Source organism: Acomys minous (assembly GCF_964271855.1).
Source record: "Acomys minous genome assembly, chromosome: 12".
NCBI lineage: Eukaryota > Metazoa > Chordata > Mammalia > Rodentia > Muridae > Acomys > Acomys minous.
In genome coordinates, this window is record NC_140493.1 from 23280704 (window position 1) to 23297456 (window position 16753).

Genomic DNA, 16753 nt, shown 5'->3' on the forward strand with positions numbered 1-16753 from the left:
GCCAATGGAGGAAGGGAGGCTCGATATGTCAGCTGGAGCCCAGAGTTGGAATGTCCCTAAGGAGGGGTCAGAGTTCCCTCGTAGAGGTCAGAGCCTGACACCAGTAGCTCAAGGTGGGGGAGGGGGTGGGTGTATGGTCAGGGGTCCCCGTGGCCCTGCTCCGCGTTCAGAGCCGGTGGGTATGAGGTCTCGGACCTCTCAAGGGCGGTGCGTGCCACCGCGTCACTGAGGTGGGCGGCGGTCCCCAGCCCCGCGCGCTCGCGCGCCCCGGGCACTCACAGCAGGTCGGGCCGGTGCCGGTGCAGGATGGCGCAGAAAGCCAGGCCGTCCCGGAAGGAGCTGCTCAGGTCGCGGATGTCCACGCCGCGGTAGCCCTCGCACTGGCGGCGACACCAGGCCAGGAGCGCGCCCCGCGGCCCCGCCATGGCGGGCCGGGCTCGGACGGCCCCGACTGGGGCTGGGACTCGGGCTTCGGCTCGTGCGCCTCGGACTCGGGGTCAGGTGGCACTAGGTCGGGGCTCGGGCTCCGGCGGGGCCGGTTTCCGGCTGTGTCTGCGGCGCGGTTCGGAGCTCAGGGCGCCACCGGCGGCCGGGGCGGGGCCTCGGTGTCCTCGCTGGGCTCCGGCAAGGCTGGGGCTGAGGAGTCGGCTCCCGACCCCGCCCGGCCAGCCTGCCCCGACCTGCCCGCGCAGCCTCCGCCCCGCGTGGCCCGGCCCGGCCGGCCACCGCTTACTCACCGCGGCTCGCCGTCCTCATTGTGGGCCGGCAGCGGGCGCCCACCGCCTCCGTCCCCGCCCTCGCCCGCCCGCGCCGCGGGGGAGCGCGAGGAGGAGGGGGCCCCACCCTGCGGCCCCGCCCCTGCCGTCGAGCCCCTTCCCCGGAAGGGCGGACGCCCCACATCGCGCCTCTCCTCCAGACCGAGTCACCCCTTCTCAAAGGGAGCGCCCCTCCTGGAAGCCGGGACAACCCTCCTCTGGCTCGCCCCTCCCCATCGCCACCCGCTAGGCTCCCGGGGTCGTCCTACCCCAGAGGCGGGACACTGGCTTGCCGCTAGCTGGTCTCCAGCTCACTCCTAAAACCCTGCAGATCCTCCTCCTCACTGACTTCTCTGAGCCACACCCACCTCTGGTCTGAAAGTGTCGAGTTACTTTCCACGCCGATCCCCAAATCTCCAGAAGGCCACCAGCTTCCTCCCGTGTCCCCACCATGCTACAACATCCCTGTAGTCCGCCCTTCCCCCAATAGCCTGCCCTGGGGATCCAAAAGCCTCTACTAACACCAGTCCGGAGAGCTATGTAAGTGACAGGCTGGAGACCCCAAAGCCAAGCTGGTCCTTCCTTGGTTTCCCATCTCTGTGTAAACTAGGAGCTCTCACGGGTGCACACACCCTTCTGAGGCCCTATCACTTCAACTTCTAGAATGGCAGTGGGCTGGGCTCTTGCTGGAAGGACCTAGAAACCCGGTGTTCTGGCCACACCTGGCTTTGGGATCTCCCCTCATGGCCTGCTCTGCTGGTTTCTTCAAGACCCCACCAGTAGATCCCTCCCCCAGGGGCTGATCCTAACTAACTCCAGGCTGATGAATCAGCCGCAGAAGCGGTGACATCACTCTGACCTATGTGTAGCTTGTGGGAATAGGTCTGCCGCTCCCCCCCTCCCCACCACCACCCCCGAGAGAATAAACAGGGTCTTAGTCATCTGGAACAGGGTTTTGGAGTTCTATCAACCCAAGCACAAATCCCTCACTCCCCGGCCATGTGATTTTGTATCACCTTGAACTATGGTTTCAATTATCTTGAAACTAGAGCTAGAGCCTTCTAGTTTATCTAGCCTGAGTGGTGTTTGCCAGCCTGGGCTACAAGAAACCTGTTTCACAGCCGGGCATGGTGAAGCATGCCTTTAATCCTAGCACTCTGGAGGCAGGCAGATCTTTGTGAGTTCGAGTCCAGCCTTGGCTGTCCTGTGAGAAACCCTGTCTGACCCCTCCCCCCCGCAAAAGAAAGAAAAACCTGTTTCAAAAATAAAAATTTGGCTGGGTGGTGGTGGCGCTCGCCTTTAATCCTAGCACTTGGGAGGCCGAGGCTGGTGGATTGCTGTGAGTTCAAGGCCAGTCTGGACTACAAAGTGAGTCTAGGCCAGCTAAGGCTACACAGAGAAACCCAGTCTTGAAAAACAAAAAAAATAAAAAATTAATTAAATAAATAAAAATTTAAGCTGGTCAGAATGGCTCATGCACTTATACACCACATGGGAGAATGCCAAGGCATAAGAACTGCCCAAGTTTGAGGATAGCCTTGGCTACATAGTACCAGGCCAGCCTGAGCTACAATGTAAAACTGTCTCAAAAATAAAAAGGAGCCTAGCATGTTGGCACATCTTTAATCTCAGCACTCAGGAGGCAGAGGCAGGTGGATCACTGTGAGTTCAAGGCTATCCTGATCTACAAAGCTGTCCAGGACAGCCAAGGCTACACAAAGAAACTTTGTCTAAAAAAACATAAATAAATAAATAAATAAAGTGAGCAGAAAAGTGCACTTGCTGCTCTTGTGTCTGCTGGATTAGATTTCTGTAACCACCCCCCAGAGTAACTCCAATGCTGGGGTTCTGACACCCTCCATACTCCACAGGCACAGTCTGCATATGGTACATACATGCAGGCAAAACACCCACACATATGAAATTAATAATAAATGTATGTATGCCTGACCCTCATGAGTTAAACAGTTATACTAGTCCTTTGTATAACATGAGACAGACTGAAACTTTTGTACCTAACTTGTCACCTGGGCCTCTGGGGTCAACTATCAGGGAAAGAGATTGAATTCTGCCTCCTTAAAGGCCACAGAATCACACCAGAATACAGTTGTGACCCACGGCCTGAGGACACATGGGCCAGCTTCACACCTCTGGGTATGCCTGAAGCTAAAAGGCCAACATTTTGCCCTTTGTGGATACCTCCAGCTCTGTCCACTTTGGCCTCAGGGTCCCAGGCACTTCTATTTAATCAAGGACTTAAGATTGGGATCCTGAAACGAGCTTCTTCAGCATTCAGACATCAATCCAGAGTCTCACTGAGAGCCCGGAAGGATCTTGATTCTGGGTCCGCCTGAGCTACACAGCAAAAGCCTTATCCAGAACATTTTAAAATCCTGGGAACGGTACTGCTGTGCCAGTTCACCCACTGCTGTTGAGTTGACCTTGATCTCTCCATTGCTTTAATAATAGCTTACACGGCTCAGCCCTTGACCCCCAACATCCATCTGTGGGCTTCATAAACCCATTGCCTGAGTCAGCTTGCTGTGTCATGAAGGACCAGTGTGACCAGGCCTGTGTGACTGCAGGCCAGACACCTCACCCCAATGAGCCCCAATTTCCCTCCCTGTAAGGTGGAGATAATAATCTTTGCTCTGCCTACACCCCAGGTTTGTGGGTAACCAGATGAAATAATGGTGGTTAAAATGCTGTGTAGACAGTCAGGGTCGGGGAAAGGATAAGTCCCTGTTTACAGGCGAGGGTCAGGAGCCACAGCCAGCCAGCCAAACTCAAAGTGATGCCGGGCGGTGGTGGCGCACGCCTTTAATCCCAGCACTCGGGAGGCAGAGGCAGGTGGATCGTGTGAGTTCGAGGCCAGCCTGGTCTACAAAGCGAGTCCAGGACAGCCAAGGCTACACAGAGAAACCCTGTCTCGAAAAACTAAAAAAAAAAAAAAAAAACCTCAAAGTGATTTCATGGTTAGGACTCAGGGTTTTTAGTGCCTTTTTTTTGTTGTTGTTGTTGGTTTTTCGAGACAGGGTTTCTCTGTGTAGCCTTGGCTGTCCTAGACTTACTTTGTAGACCAGGCTGGCCTTGAACTCACAGCGATCCGCCCGCCTCTGCCTCCCGAGTGCTGGGATTAAAGGCGTGCGCCACCACACCCAGCTACATTTTTTTTTTGGTTTTTTTTTTTTTTTTTGGTTTTTTTTTTTTTTTTTGGTTTTTCGAGACAGGGTTTCTCTGTGTAGCCTTGGCTGTCCTAGACTCGCTTTGTGGTCCAGGCTGGCCTGGAACTCACAGCAATCCGCTCGCCTCTGCCTCCCGAGTACTGGGATTAAAGGCGTGCGCCACCACGCCTGGCCATTTTTTTTTTTTAAGGCAGGTCTCTCTGTGTAGTCCTGGCTGGCCTGAGATCTGCCTGCTGTTGCCCTCCAAGTGCTGGGATCAAAGATGTGGGCTACCAATATGTACTCATGGGTCTTATCCTATTTCTGCAGTATTGGAGATTGAATCCGGGGCCCTGTGTGTTGCTATGTACGCACTCTACAAGATGAGCTATGCCATCTTATGTCAATTACAGAGCCTCAGCATGCTGTTCAGGTGTATCTTGTTTGCTCAGCATGTGCAGGACATTGAGTTACATCCCCAGACTCTGTGTGTGTGTGTGTGTGTGTGTGTGTGTGTGTGTGTGTGTGTGAAAGTGCTTTAAGAGAGTGAGCAACGGGGCTGGAGAACCATCTCTGCCGCCTCATTTTTTTCCTTTTTATACAGTCTTGGACCCCAGCCCATGGATGGCATGGATATTTTAATGACCCTCATAGGTCTATATATTTCAATGTTTGCTTCCCAATTAATGGAACTGTTTAGGAAGGATTTGGAGGTGTAGCCTCGTTTGGGGAAGTGTGTCACTGGGGGGTGGTGGGGGTGGGCTCCGAGGTTTCCAAAGCCCAGGCCAGGCCCAAGCTCTCATTTTCCTTCTGTGTCTCCCACTTACGGAGCAGATGCAAGCTCTCAGCTATTGTCCCAGTGCCGTGGTAATAATGGACTAATGCCCTGAAATTGCAAGCCCCCAGTCAAATGTTCTCTTCTATAAGTTCCCTTGGTCATGGTGTCTCTTCAGCAGTAAGTAGAACAATGACAAAGACAGATGGTGTCCCCTGCACTCAAGGCATGTCTGCCTCCCTACCGCTCACAGCGGGGCCCAGATACATGTCTACTTCATTTGACAATGAAGATTAACCATCGCAAACGACAGCCAAAAAACCCACTGAGTATGGGAGAAGGGTAGCATTTCATAAACACTGAGGAGAAGGAATGGATGAATAAGTTAGGACCCAGGCTCACATTTATTTTCACACATGTCTTTTTTATTTTATTTGTTTGTTTGTTTGGAGACAGGGTTTCTCTGTGTAACCTTGGCTCTTCTGGATATATTTTGTAGACACCAGGCTGGCCTTGAACTCAGAGAGCCACCTGCCTCTGCCTCCTGAGTGCTAAGATTGAAGGCATGCCTGGCCACACAAAGGTCTTAAAGGTAGGTCTCAGAGAGATTAAAAAAAAAAAAAAGGAGAGGAATGGACTACAAATAATAAGTCAAGGGTTTAGCATTTACCTAACAATCACAAGGCCTTAGGCTCAATCCTGGTACCTCATCACCACCACCACTACCACCCAAAAACAAAAAACAAACACAAAAACAGAACCACATGGAAGGATTTAGAGAGGACTTAAAGGCAAAGAATATTATTGCAGCCTTTAATCCCAGCACTTGGGAGGAGAGGCAGGCAGTTCTCTGTGAGTTCCAGGCCAGAGTTACACAATGAGTCCTTGTCTCAGAACAACAACAGCAAATTAACAAACCAAAAGCATCATTGCCATCCAGGAACCTCTGTGTTGGAGTGATGTTTCTGTATCATTCAAATGCTGAGATCTGGTTCAGGCTGGACTTTGGTACTGTTATTATTATGAATCTCTCTCGTCTTAGTATTCTGTAAACATTATTCTCCATCTCCTTCTGATTGGTCAAAGAAGAGCTGAACAGCCTGCCAGGCACTAGTGGCCTGTGCCTATAATCCCAGCATTCCCAACATTGGGAGGCAAAGGCTGGAAGATCGCTGTGAGTTCAAGGCCAGCCTGGTCTACAAAGCAAGTCCAGGACAGCCAAGGCTGTGTACAGAGAAACCCTGTCTCTATAAAACAAAAAACAACAACAAAACAATGGCTGGTCAGGAGAGGAAAAGGTAGGACTTCTAAGCCCAGTGAGAGGGTCTCGGGTGTGTGTGTGGGGATAGAGAGGCAAAGAGGGGGAGGGTCACCACTGGGACACGGATGAAGAAGCAGGTGCCAGAGGGACACTAAGACTAAGATGTTAGGTAACAGGCCACATGCCAGTATTGTCGGGTTAGGATAGCTAAGTATCTGTCCAGCTATAGTGCCGTAAGCTTATAATAAATATAATAGGTCTCCATGTCATTACTCAGAAGCAAGGGCAGACATAGCCATGTGGTTACACCTCTGGTCTCTGATCCTGGCCACATAATAATGCAGCTGTTCAGAGGACCATGGTTCCTCTGTCTGAAAGCCAAAGGTGGATGCTCCTGGGTGTTGTAACAGGTACCTGGCTAGCATAGTCACGTATCAACTGCTCGCTTGGCTGTGACTTTCTGGAAGACCTTGGTGAAATGTCATCTGCCTAAAGCTCAACATTAGCATGTGTAAAAGGGAAGGGCATCTGTCCCACCTAGGAGACAGCAGGCCTGTTTCTAGGATTGACTTCCAGAGGTGGTACCCAAGGAGGTCCAGGATGAACATGCGGTGACATTCACTGCTCACTAAAGCCAAGCTCTGGAAACACCCCGAGTGGTGTTCCACTGGATGATACAAAAGCACACAGTGGTTTAAAAAGATGTCACAAATCGGGCGTAGTGGTGCAGGCCTTTAATCCCAGCACTGAGGAGGCAGAGGCAAGAGGGTCTCTGAGTTTCAGGAGGGCCAGCGCTATGTAGGGACCTTGCCTCAAATAAATAAGGAGGAGCCAGTGAGAAGACACGGTGGACAAAGGCACTAGCTACCAAGCCGGATGGCCTGAGTTCACTTCCTAAGACCCACGTGGTGGAAGGAGAGAACTGATTCTCCTGAGTCGTCCTGACTTCCACACCTGTGCTGCAGCATGTGCACCCCTTCCACACACAAAGCAAATGAGTGACCAGAACAACAACAAAAAATAAGATAGTTAACCAAGGAAGACACCCAGCACCGACCTCTGGCCCTGCACCCACGTGAAGGAGCATTTGCACAAACCCACGTGGACACACCACACATATACACACAGAAATGTCATTTTAATCTTTTTGTCATCAATATAACACTGTTCTCAAATGTCACTGGGAGGAAGTCGGACATTTTTTACATAGTTGCTATTATTATTGTTGTTGTTATTGCGGTGCTGAGGACTCAACCCAGGACCTCACTCCACCCATCTCTATACTACTAAGACACACTCCCAATGCCTAGGCCCCAGACAAGGTAGTATAAATTTCCCCACTCACCCGCCCAGGGCCTTAGGCAAGCTGCTGGGAAGATGGAAAGTCTGGGTAACTCAGGGCAGAGCAAGTACAATTTTATAAGAGACAGACAGACAGACAGACAGACAGACAGAAAGAGAAACACAGGCAGAGACACAGACAGACAGCCCTCTGGGCTTGACAGAATGGTGCCGGACCACCTATGGCCGAGTCTGTACTGCATTTTCTAAGAGGCCCTGACCCTCAGATGCCAGGGTTCTTAGCCTGGGATTCTCCAAGTTCCAAAGCTTCTTCTGGTATGAGCCTCGGTTTTTCACCCAAGCTGTCCCTGAGAAGGAGGCCCTGCCCAGGCCCTGGGCTCGGAGCCGCTCTCTGGGGGTCAGCCTGGCAAAGCACTGAACAATGGGAGCCCTGTAGAGCCCCAGGAGCAGGGCTGGGGCCAGCAGCAGGCACGTGGGTGCTCAGTGCCAGGGTGGCAGTTTTCTCCCTCTTCACTGTCCTCTTGGGCCCAGGTCTTGCTAGGACACTTGCCAGCCTGCCCCTCGGGAAGCCCTGACAGCCCAGATAGGCCTGGCCTTCCAGACCATCTGGTCCCTACCTACTACAGTCTAGAAAATCTTCCTGGGACTGGCCAGATAGAGCCACCCTTGAAGTAAGCTCTGAGGAGAAAAGAGGACCCTGTGATACCTGTTGCTGCGCATGCTGACTGTCATCTGGCATTGCCCTGGGTCAAAGAATCTACTGAAAGACCCAGTAGGCCAGCCAGGCATGGTGGCCTTTAATCCTAGCACTTGGGAGGCAGAGGCAGGCAGATTGCTATGAGTTTGAGGCCAGCCTGGTCTACAAAGTGAGTCCAGGATGGCTACACAGAGAGACCCTGTCTCAAAAAACCAAAAAGATCCAGTAGGCCAACACCCTAATTAAGCAAAGGGATGGGACAAGAGATTTGCTCAGGGGCACACAGGTGCTTATAATGGGAGCCCAACCCCCTCTCCTATACAGCACACTGCTGTTGAGGCCTCAGGCTGTCTCTCTGCTTTTGACCATCCTGCGGTGCCTATTGCTGCTCTCTCCTATGTATCTGGTCTCTGAGACCTGGCCCAGATGCCACCTCCTCCTTGAAGCCATCCCTGACAGGCTCAGACTGAAGCCAGGCCTTCAGGTCTTCTCACAGGACTTACCCTCCTCAGAATGAGAAGGCCCCAAAGGGGTGCTCATGTTGAGGCTTTCCACATGCCTACCCTGGGGGAGCTGACAGCTGGTGTGGAAGACAGATCTGTAAGCGGTTACAACTGTCACTCAAGGATGATGAGGGACACGATGAGAAAAAATGGGCAAAGTACTTGAGGGTCTTTTCACATCTGCAAGAGACTATTGTCAGCCAGGCATGGTGGCACACGCCTTTAATCCTAGCACTCGGGAGGCAAAGGGAGGCAGATCACTGTGAGTTCGAAGCCAGCCTGGTCTACAAAGCAAGTCTAGGACAGCCAAGGCTACACCAAGAAACCTTGTCTCGAAAAACAAACAAACAAACAAACAAACAAAAAGAGACTATTGTCAACCCTATGGTCACCCACACTGGTGTGGGTGTTTGCCCACTGGCCTGCGATACTAAATCATACAAGCAGCTAAATATTATAGGGCACCAACTATAGTCCAGACATTGTGTTTGGTTTTGTCACAAGCATGCATTACCATACTTTGTAAGGACTCTGGGGTCAGAGACCTGTCATCAGATGCAGTCAGGACTCAGCTTTGATCTTTTGGACCTTACAAGAGTTTTCTTCACCACCGAGACATATCCCGGGCTAGGCATGACATGTCTACTGACATATTAGTGGCCTAACTGCTACGGGGTAAGTAACTGCTTTCTGACTGGATTTGAGGCCTGCTCCATAGAAGGGAATCGTGCCTGGTGCTGTAATCCTGTTCAAAATCCTGGCTGGGATGGCCACAGGCCCTGGTGCAGAAGCCGTTACTACTCAACGGATATGATGTACCTGCCAAACTGCCTTCTAAGTAGCTATCTTTATGTCCATAGATTGGTTTTTAGCTTTAGTCAGACAGCTTCTCACCCCTATCCCCAGCAGGCAGCAGTTTACTGAAGAAATTCAAAGCTGGTCAAAGTGCTGAGGGAAAAAAATGACCCTTCAACGGTCAATCTTAAATCTGCATCACTCTTTCCAGCAACATCACAGAAGAGAGGGCAGAAACAGCCTAAGAGCTGGCAGGCCGGATGGCATACTGTAGAAAGCTCTCTTCTGTGTGTGGCATGGCCGTTAAGCTCATGAACTCACAGGAGCTGTGATTACCCACAAGACTTCACAGGTTTGGGCCCGTCAGTGTTTCATCATGGATGGGGGCCCTACCCCTCCCTGGGGAGTTACTGATAGTTTTCAGAGGTGTAGCCACTGGTGAGAGGCCCGTGTTCTGGGAAGTAACCCCGTACACAAGCTCCTGTAAATAACCCTAATCAAGCTCAGTGGGTTACAGACACACACACAAAACAGAAGAGCTGGGGGCTGGGAAGGTGAGCAGCAGTTGAAGCGGGGACAAGAGAGGGTAATGGGTGACCATGATCAAGATACTTTACACACAACTACGAAAATGTCATAATGAATTTTGTTAAAGTTGGATAGTGGTGGCGCAGGCCTTTAATCCCAGCACTCGGGAGGCAGAGGCAGGCAGATCTCTGAGTTCAAGGCCAGCCTGGTCTACAGAGAGAGTTCCAAGATAGCCAGGGTTACATAGAGAAACCTTGTCTTGAAAAACAAAAACAAAAACAAAATGTATTCCTGGTAAATCATAGCAGGCACTGAGTCCAAGTCCCTATTGCATATCTGCTTGTCACCATTCACAGTTAGCTTCCAGAACGCTGGTGAACAAGAGCCACCCTGAGATGCTCCAGTTACACGGAGGCCCTGCCTTAAGAGGTCAAAGGCCAAGCCTGGACTGACAGTCCCGAAACCTTCAACAGAGGCCTTCTGGGAGCCTCTCATCTCTCAACAGTATGGCAATATTTATCTTTTCTGCCAGCAGGGTCCTAAGAGATGGACTCTTTACAAGGCTTCTCTGTGTAGCCTTGGCTGTCCTGCACTCGCTTTGTAGACCAGGCTGGCCTCAAACTCACAGAGATCCACCTGTCTCTGCCTTCCAAGTGCTGGGATTAAAGGCATGCGCCACCATGCCTGGCTTTTTAACAAATTCTTAAATGATTTCTCTTTATTTTTTACATGCATTGGTATTCTGCCTGCGTGTATGTTTATGAGGGTGTTGGATCCCCTGGAACTGGAGTCACAGACAGTTGTGAGCTGCCTTGTGGGTGCTAGGAATTGAACCTGGGTCGTCTAGAAGAGCAGTCAGTGCTCTTAACAACTAAGCCATCTCTCCAACTCCAAGAGATGGACTCAGCAGAAAGTTACCTGGAGGAGGATGAGTTAAAACACTCGCCTTAGAGCTGTCCGCATAGCAAGTTCCCTGGCAATGCTCCAGCTGTTCAGGGGAGCCCTCTCCCTCTCAATATATATAACCTGTCCCTCTGTAAGTCAAAGCAGGCAGAGCGGAAATGGCTCCTGGGCCTTCCTGACACAGGAAGATGGCCTCTCTGAGAACTAAGTGACAAGGAAAGGGCTGTCACCCGCAGGAAAAGGTTTGTTTGCTTTGCAGTTGCCTGCCTCTGCACAGGACAGAGCCAGAAGTTCTTCCTGTCACAAACAAAAAGTGGCGCTTTTCTGTCCAAGATCCGGGGGTTAAGGTGGGTGACCCAGGACACCAGTTAACAGGAGGGATATGAAGGCGCACACAGCTAGGTTACCTCCCTTGGTTAGGTGCTAATAGAAAGGCCAAGGGATGGGGAGGTAGAGGCTCCATTTGACTGACTGGGTAGAGAGAGCAGAGGCTCCGCAAAGTGAACGCAGAACTCTCCTCCTTTGAAGGGCAGCATCGGGATGGGAACCCTGGCGGTCCCTAGAGTCCTCAGCTCTCATCAGAGGAGGAACCAGCTCTCAGGATTCACCGGCCCCAGACGTGGAGGTTGGATGGTGGATGCAGGAGGGAAGAGCCTGGCTAGGGGTGGGGTGGGGCCAGAAATAAGCAACAGCCTGGCTTCACAGAGCCTGCATTACTACTGTTTCCCTTCCCCACCTCCTTCCGGAAAACCTCAGGAAATGGCTGGTCAGGTTTTGACCTTGACATTCGAGGGTTCGCTGCCTCCATCGCAGCCACTTCCTGGAAACTCTGACCATCCCGGGAGGCCAGCTCTTGTCCTATCTGCAGGGCAGGCTGGGTGGAAATGAGCAGTCGCTGACAAACCAGCTAGGCAGCCCTGGCTTCCCTGAATGCTTCCCACAATCCACGGCGCCATTGCTCTTGTTCACTTCCACACTCTGTACAGGCCTTAAGCATACACTGCCGCTTAGACTGATATTGGTGAGTTAATTCTTTGTTTGTTGGTTTGGTTTTTTCTTTTTTCTTTTGGTTTTTCAAGATAAGGTTTCTCTGTGTAACAGCCCTGGCTGTCCTGGAACCTCTCTTTGTAGACCCGGCTGGCCTCCCGAGTGCTGGGATTCAAGGCTACACCACCACGCTTGGCATTTTGTTGGTTCGGTTTGTTTTGGGGTGTTAATTAGTATTCATATATTCCTCTTGAATTTATCGGCTGCACAGTCAACAAGACAGGTTCACTGCCTGGGCCACTGCTACCAAGAAACGTCTTTTTCAGGTGTTGCAGATCGTAAATGTCACAACTGAAGAATGGCAGGGCTGGTATCTGGAGTCACCCTAGGGTCCAAGAAGGACAGGCCCATTTTTGAGGGTTTCAGGTTCCCAGTCTAATGCATAAGAGGAAGAGAGTGAGGACAGAAAAGCGGAGAAAGAGTGAGGACAGTGCTCCCAAGGCCTTCAGAGGCTGTTGAGAAGTCTCTCTAGCGTGCTGAAGAGGCAGCTCTAGCTTGGGGGTCTAGAGTTCAGATTCCTTTTGTTTTTGTTTTTGTGTGTAGCTTTGACTTGTTTTGTAGACCAGGCTGGTCTTGAACTCACAGTGATCCGCCTGCCTCTGCCTCCCAAGTGCTGGGACTAAAGGCGTGCGACAAGAGGTCAGGATTCTAACCCCAGCTATTGGCTCTTTCGCTGAGCCTTGTTATGGCCTAGGCCCCTTGCCAGGCTCACACAGGCTCCTTCACCATCTGCACATGCCTGCACTTCTCCCCTGCCTCAGCACCAGCCCCTCACCAGCTCCATCATCACCCCACTGCATGAGTCAGGAAATGGCTTTTGCCACCTGGCAGCGCTGGTAGCCAAATCCTGTCACCTGCCACACCTGACTTCCCTGAGTACTACTGTGCCTGCTGCTAGGCTGTTCCAGAGAGCACCTCAGCCTCTCTGTGAACTGGCCTTGATGCTGGCCCTTCCTCTGGTGCGGGAAATAGAACCCAGAATCCCCTCATGTGTTTTGCCACTGAGAGCTCAAACCCTGGCCCTCCATTTGGTCTTTGGAAAAGCCCGTAGGTGGTGTTTGGATGTTATAAAGTTCTAAGAACTTTATATCATTTATTCATCTGCACAATCCTGAGGCAGGTGCCTTTCCCGTTTTATAGATGAGAAACTGTAGCACTGAGCAGTGACTTGGGCTCTAGTCACACAGCTAGTGAGTGACAGGCAGGGCTTAAACCCGAGTCTAGCCACCACCACACTCTGCTATGCGGTTGCCTTCTCTTACTATTTTAGAAACTTCTGGTAACCCAGCTCCACCCAGAACTCTCATTCCCTGATAACAAAAACGCTGGCTCTGGCCATGTATGGAAGGATTCTGAGGCAGGGCGCTCTGCTCCGGGCAAGGCAGAACCAAGCCCCTGCATGTTGGGGGCAGCTGCTCAACTCACTGCATTCCTCACGGTGCCAGGCAGAGTTCAGCTGTGCCTGCCTCACACAAGGGCTGCTGGCTACAAGCACGGCCACTGCGCTGGGAGATGATCTGGAGCCAGACACTCACACACACTGGGTCTGTGTGATCCTGGGGTAAGGCAAGCTGGGGACCAGGGAGCTATGTCAGGCAGCCTACTACTGATCTGGAAAAACCCCTAAGATGCAATTTTTGTTTGTTTGTTTTCTTTTCTTTCTTTCTTGTTTCAGACAGGGTTTCTCTGTGTAGCTCTGGGTGTCCTGGATTCACTTTGTAGATCAGGCTGGCCTCGAACTCACAGAGATCCACCGGCCTCGGCCTCGCTGAGATTAAAGGCATGCACCAAGGTGTATTATTTTTATTTCTGCATAACACAAGGCTGTCTTAGTTTATATGCAACATATGCCTGCAGGTGGCCAGGAATCCCCTGGAACTAGACTTAGAGGAAGTTTTGAGCCACTGGATGTGGGGAACTGAACCCAGATCTTCTGTAAGAGCAGTACTCGCCCTTAACCACTCAGCCATCCCTCCAGGCCCCTGATACAGCGTGAAAAAGGAAAAAGAGAAACCTGCAACTCCAGTATTAGCCCAGGGACTGTGTTCACTTTTGTGGTTTGCAAGACAAGGTTTCTCTGTGTAGTCCTGGCTGTCACTCTGAGCCTAGGGACAATGTAAAAAGTACTTGTCACTTGTCTGAAACCCTCAGTTCAACCCGAGGACCCATACAGTAGGCCTCCCACAAACTGCCAAAGAAATGTAATTTTAAACTTTTTTGTTCTTGTTTTTTGAGACAGTTTCTCTGTGTAGCCCTGGTTGTTCTGGAACTTGCTCTGTAGACCAGGCTGGCCTAAAACTCAGAGAGATTCATCTGCCTCAGCCTCCCAAGTGCTGGGATTAGAGGTGTGTGCCACCGCTGCCTGGCAATTTAAAACTTTTAAAAATTGAATTTTTGACTGGGCCTCCCAAGTGCTATGATTAAAAGCTGATGCCACCATCCTCAACCCTAAACACTGAATTTTAAAAGCAACTGGGGGAAAAACTAGCCCAGGGCGTTACCCTTGCCCAGTGCTAGGGCTGCTGTTAGGACAGCAGAAGGCATCTAGGAATCAGCACACGGCACCCTCCCCGGCCAGGGAGCTAGGACTAGGCAGGAAGATGGGAGCTGGAAGCTTGGCAGATCCTGACTCCACTCTTTGGGCTCCTACAAGATCACAGATGAAATGCCTGGAAAATTCCCAAGGGTTTTACAAGTGCTTGGATGTTTTCCACATTAAGGGAGAGAATGCTTTTGCTTTTTCCTTTGGGAAGTGGGGCTGTGTCTCAGGACAAGACAGTCTTTAAACTGGGCTGACCTGGGTTCATATCTGAACTCCACCCTTTGGCTTCGGAGGTCTATTTGGCAAAGAGGTCTATTAACTCTCTGGTGGAGAATGGCTTCCAGCCTCATCCAGGGTGCCCCCCCCCACCACCCACAGACCCCACACAGTCTCTATCTAGCCTCCCACCCAACATATCTGCACCAACTGGCTTTCCTGCTCTACTCCCCGAGCATCTAATGTGCTCTGGCCTCGGTGCCTTTGTTTCCTCTGCCTCAGCTATCTAATACCTGCCTTTAGGATTCTGCTCAAAATGACCTCCATCACTGTGTTCCCTCATCTTGTCCAAAACACACTCCCCAATTCCCAAGGTGGCCTTGAACTCCCATCAATCTTCTACCGTCAGCCTCCCAAGTGTGAGGATTACAGATCTGAGTTACCATACCTGGGTCACACTACCCTTGTGATACCTCATATCACCATCCTCCACAGTGAGCGTAACTTATCCCCTATCCACCATGAAGTTTAAGCTCAAGATAGGATTTGGTTTTTCCACACCTGGACCTCCTCCGTGTGCCTAGCAGTACCTGGCTAGTTTTCCTTGGGAACAAAGGACTTCTCACTAGGTTCTACCATGTCCTCAGGGATGCTGTACCAAGTCATAACACACTTGGAGGGTTAGAGCAGAAATCACACCGTTCTGGAAGCCAAAAGCCCAAAGCCGGGGTGGTGGTCAGCTCTCTCACAGGAGGAAGCCTCCTGTGTCTTCCAGCTTCCTGGGGCCCCAGGAGCAAGCACATGGCTGGGGAACTCCAACATCTACGCCTCTTGTCAGGATCCCTGTCACTGGATGTCAGAGCCCACCTGGATGGCCAGGATCCTAACCACCGTCCTCACAGATCTCCTTCCACGTAGGGCTACATCAACAGCTTGCAGGAATTAGGCAAATCAGTGGGAAGAGAGGAGCTTATGAATTCCAAATGTGGGGGAGGATAAACAAGTGAGCATCCACTGTGTGCCAGGCAACAAATGGCTGCTTCAAACAGCATCCCGCGCATGCCTACCATTGACTCAGAAAGTGCAAGTTGTCTGCAGCCACCTTCTGCACTAGGCACCGAACATAGGCACTGAATTACAAGCCAAGGCACCAAGGTAACAGGCACATCATTAGCACACAGGCAAGGGAGTCACTTTGCGCAGCTACTTGCCAACCATCATAAGTTACCAAGAAGGAAGATTACAAGTCAGGCCATTCTAGGCTACTTTGCTAGCTAGGTATTAAGACTCTATCTCAAAAAGCCAAAAGAGAGCTGGAGAGATGGTTCAGCAATGACAAGGGATCTGATGCCCCTTCTGGCTTCTGCAGGCACTGCATACATGGGGCATACTCATAAAATAAAGCTTTATAAAAGCCCTCCTCCACCACAATGACAAATCTATAATCACAGTAGGGAAACTGAGACCATAGGATTCTTTCTGAGGTCTCCCTGGGGTATACAGCTTTGCCTCAAGAAACCCCTGGCCACCACCACCACCACCACATAAAAAAAAGATTTCACAGGTCGGATCTGGTGGCGCATGCCTTTAATTCCAGCACTTGGGAGGCAGAGGCAGCCGATCTCTATGAGTTCGAAGCCAGCTTGGTCTACAAAGCAAGTCCAGGACAGCCAGGACTACAAGAGAAATCCTGTCTCAAAAAACAAACAAACAAACAAAAAGATTTTACGGGCTGGACAGTTCAGAGGTTAAGAGCACTCTCTGCTCTTCCAATGGTTCTGAGTTCAAGTCCCAGCAAATGGTGGCTCACAATCATCTATAAGAAGATCTGGTGCCCTCTTCTGGCCGGCAGGTGTACATGCAAGCAGAAAATAAACATCTTTTAAAAAGAAACCCAAAACAACAACAAAAAATAAACAAAAAAACTGAAAACTTTTTTTTTTTAAACAATAGATCTGCAGAGGAGGCCCAACTCTGGTAGCAGGTTCTAATCTGGACAGAAGGTTAAGGAAGGATCCACTTTTTCAACAAAGAAATGGGACACTGCCCGAAACCTGAGCTAAAGCATCCCTGAGTGCTCTCTGCACAATTCATGACAGTAAGCAATATCCCACAGTTCCTTCCTAGGGCCCAGCACTGCCACCAACATGCTATGCAAATTATGGAAGGTCATTTAAATCCTATGGGACTCAAGTAGGGCACAAGAGACATGGGACATGCAGACATCCTATAAAGCACACAGTATGTTATGAACACAGAGATAAA

The 16753-nt window shown here is 50.9% G+C and overlaps 2 protein-coding genes across 4 annotated transcripts in view; one reads left to right on the forward strand and one right to left on the reverse strand.

The window, feature by feature from the left end:
* The window catches only part of MICALL1 (MICAL like 1), a 28787-nt gene extending 27159 nt beyond the window's left edge, over positions 1-1628 (reverse strand). Inside the window, exon 1 of one of the 3 annotated variants that reach the window (XM_084751545.1) lies at positions 1124-1628. Coding sequence is in view for 2 of the 3 variants with exons in the window: in XM_084751544.1 (XP_084607670.1) it covers positions 280-425 (146 nt within the window). In the remaining variant the exon portion in view is untranslated. Of the gene's footprint in view, positions 1-279; positions 1101-1123 lie in introns of those variants that run through there. The other 2 variants (XM_084751544.1, XM_084751543.1) reach the window with 2 other exon arrangements.
* The window catches only part of LGALS2 (galectin 2), a 346473-nt gene that overhangs the window by 74556 nt on the left and 255164 nt on the right, over positions 1-16753 (forward strand). The window lies entirely within an intron of this gene.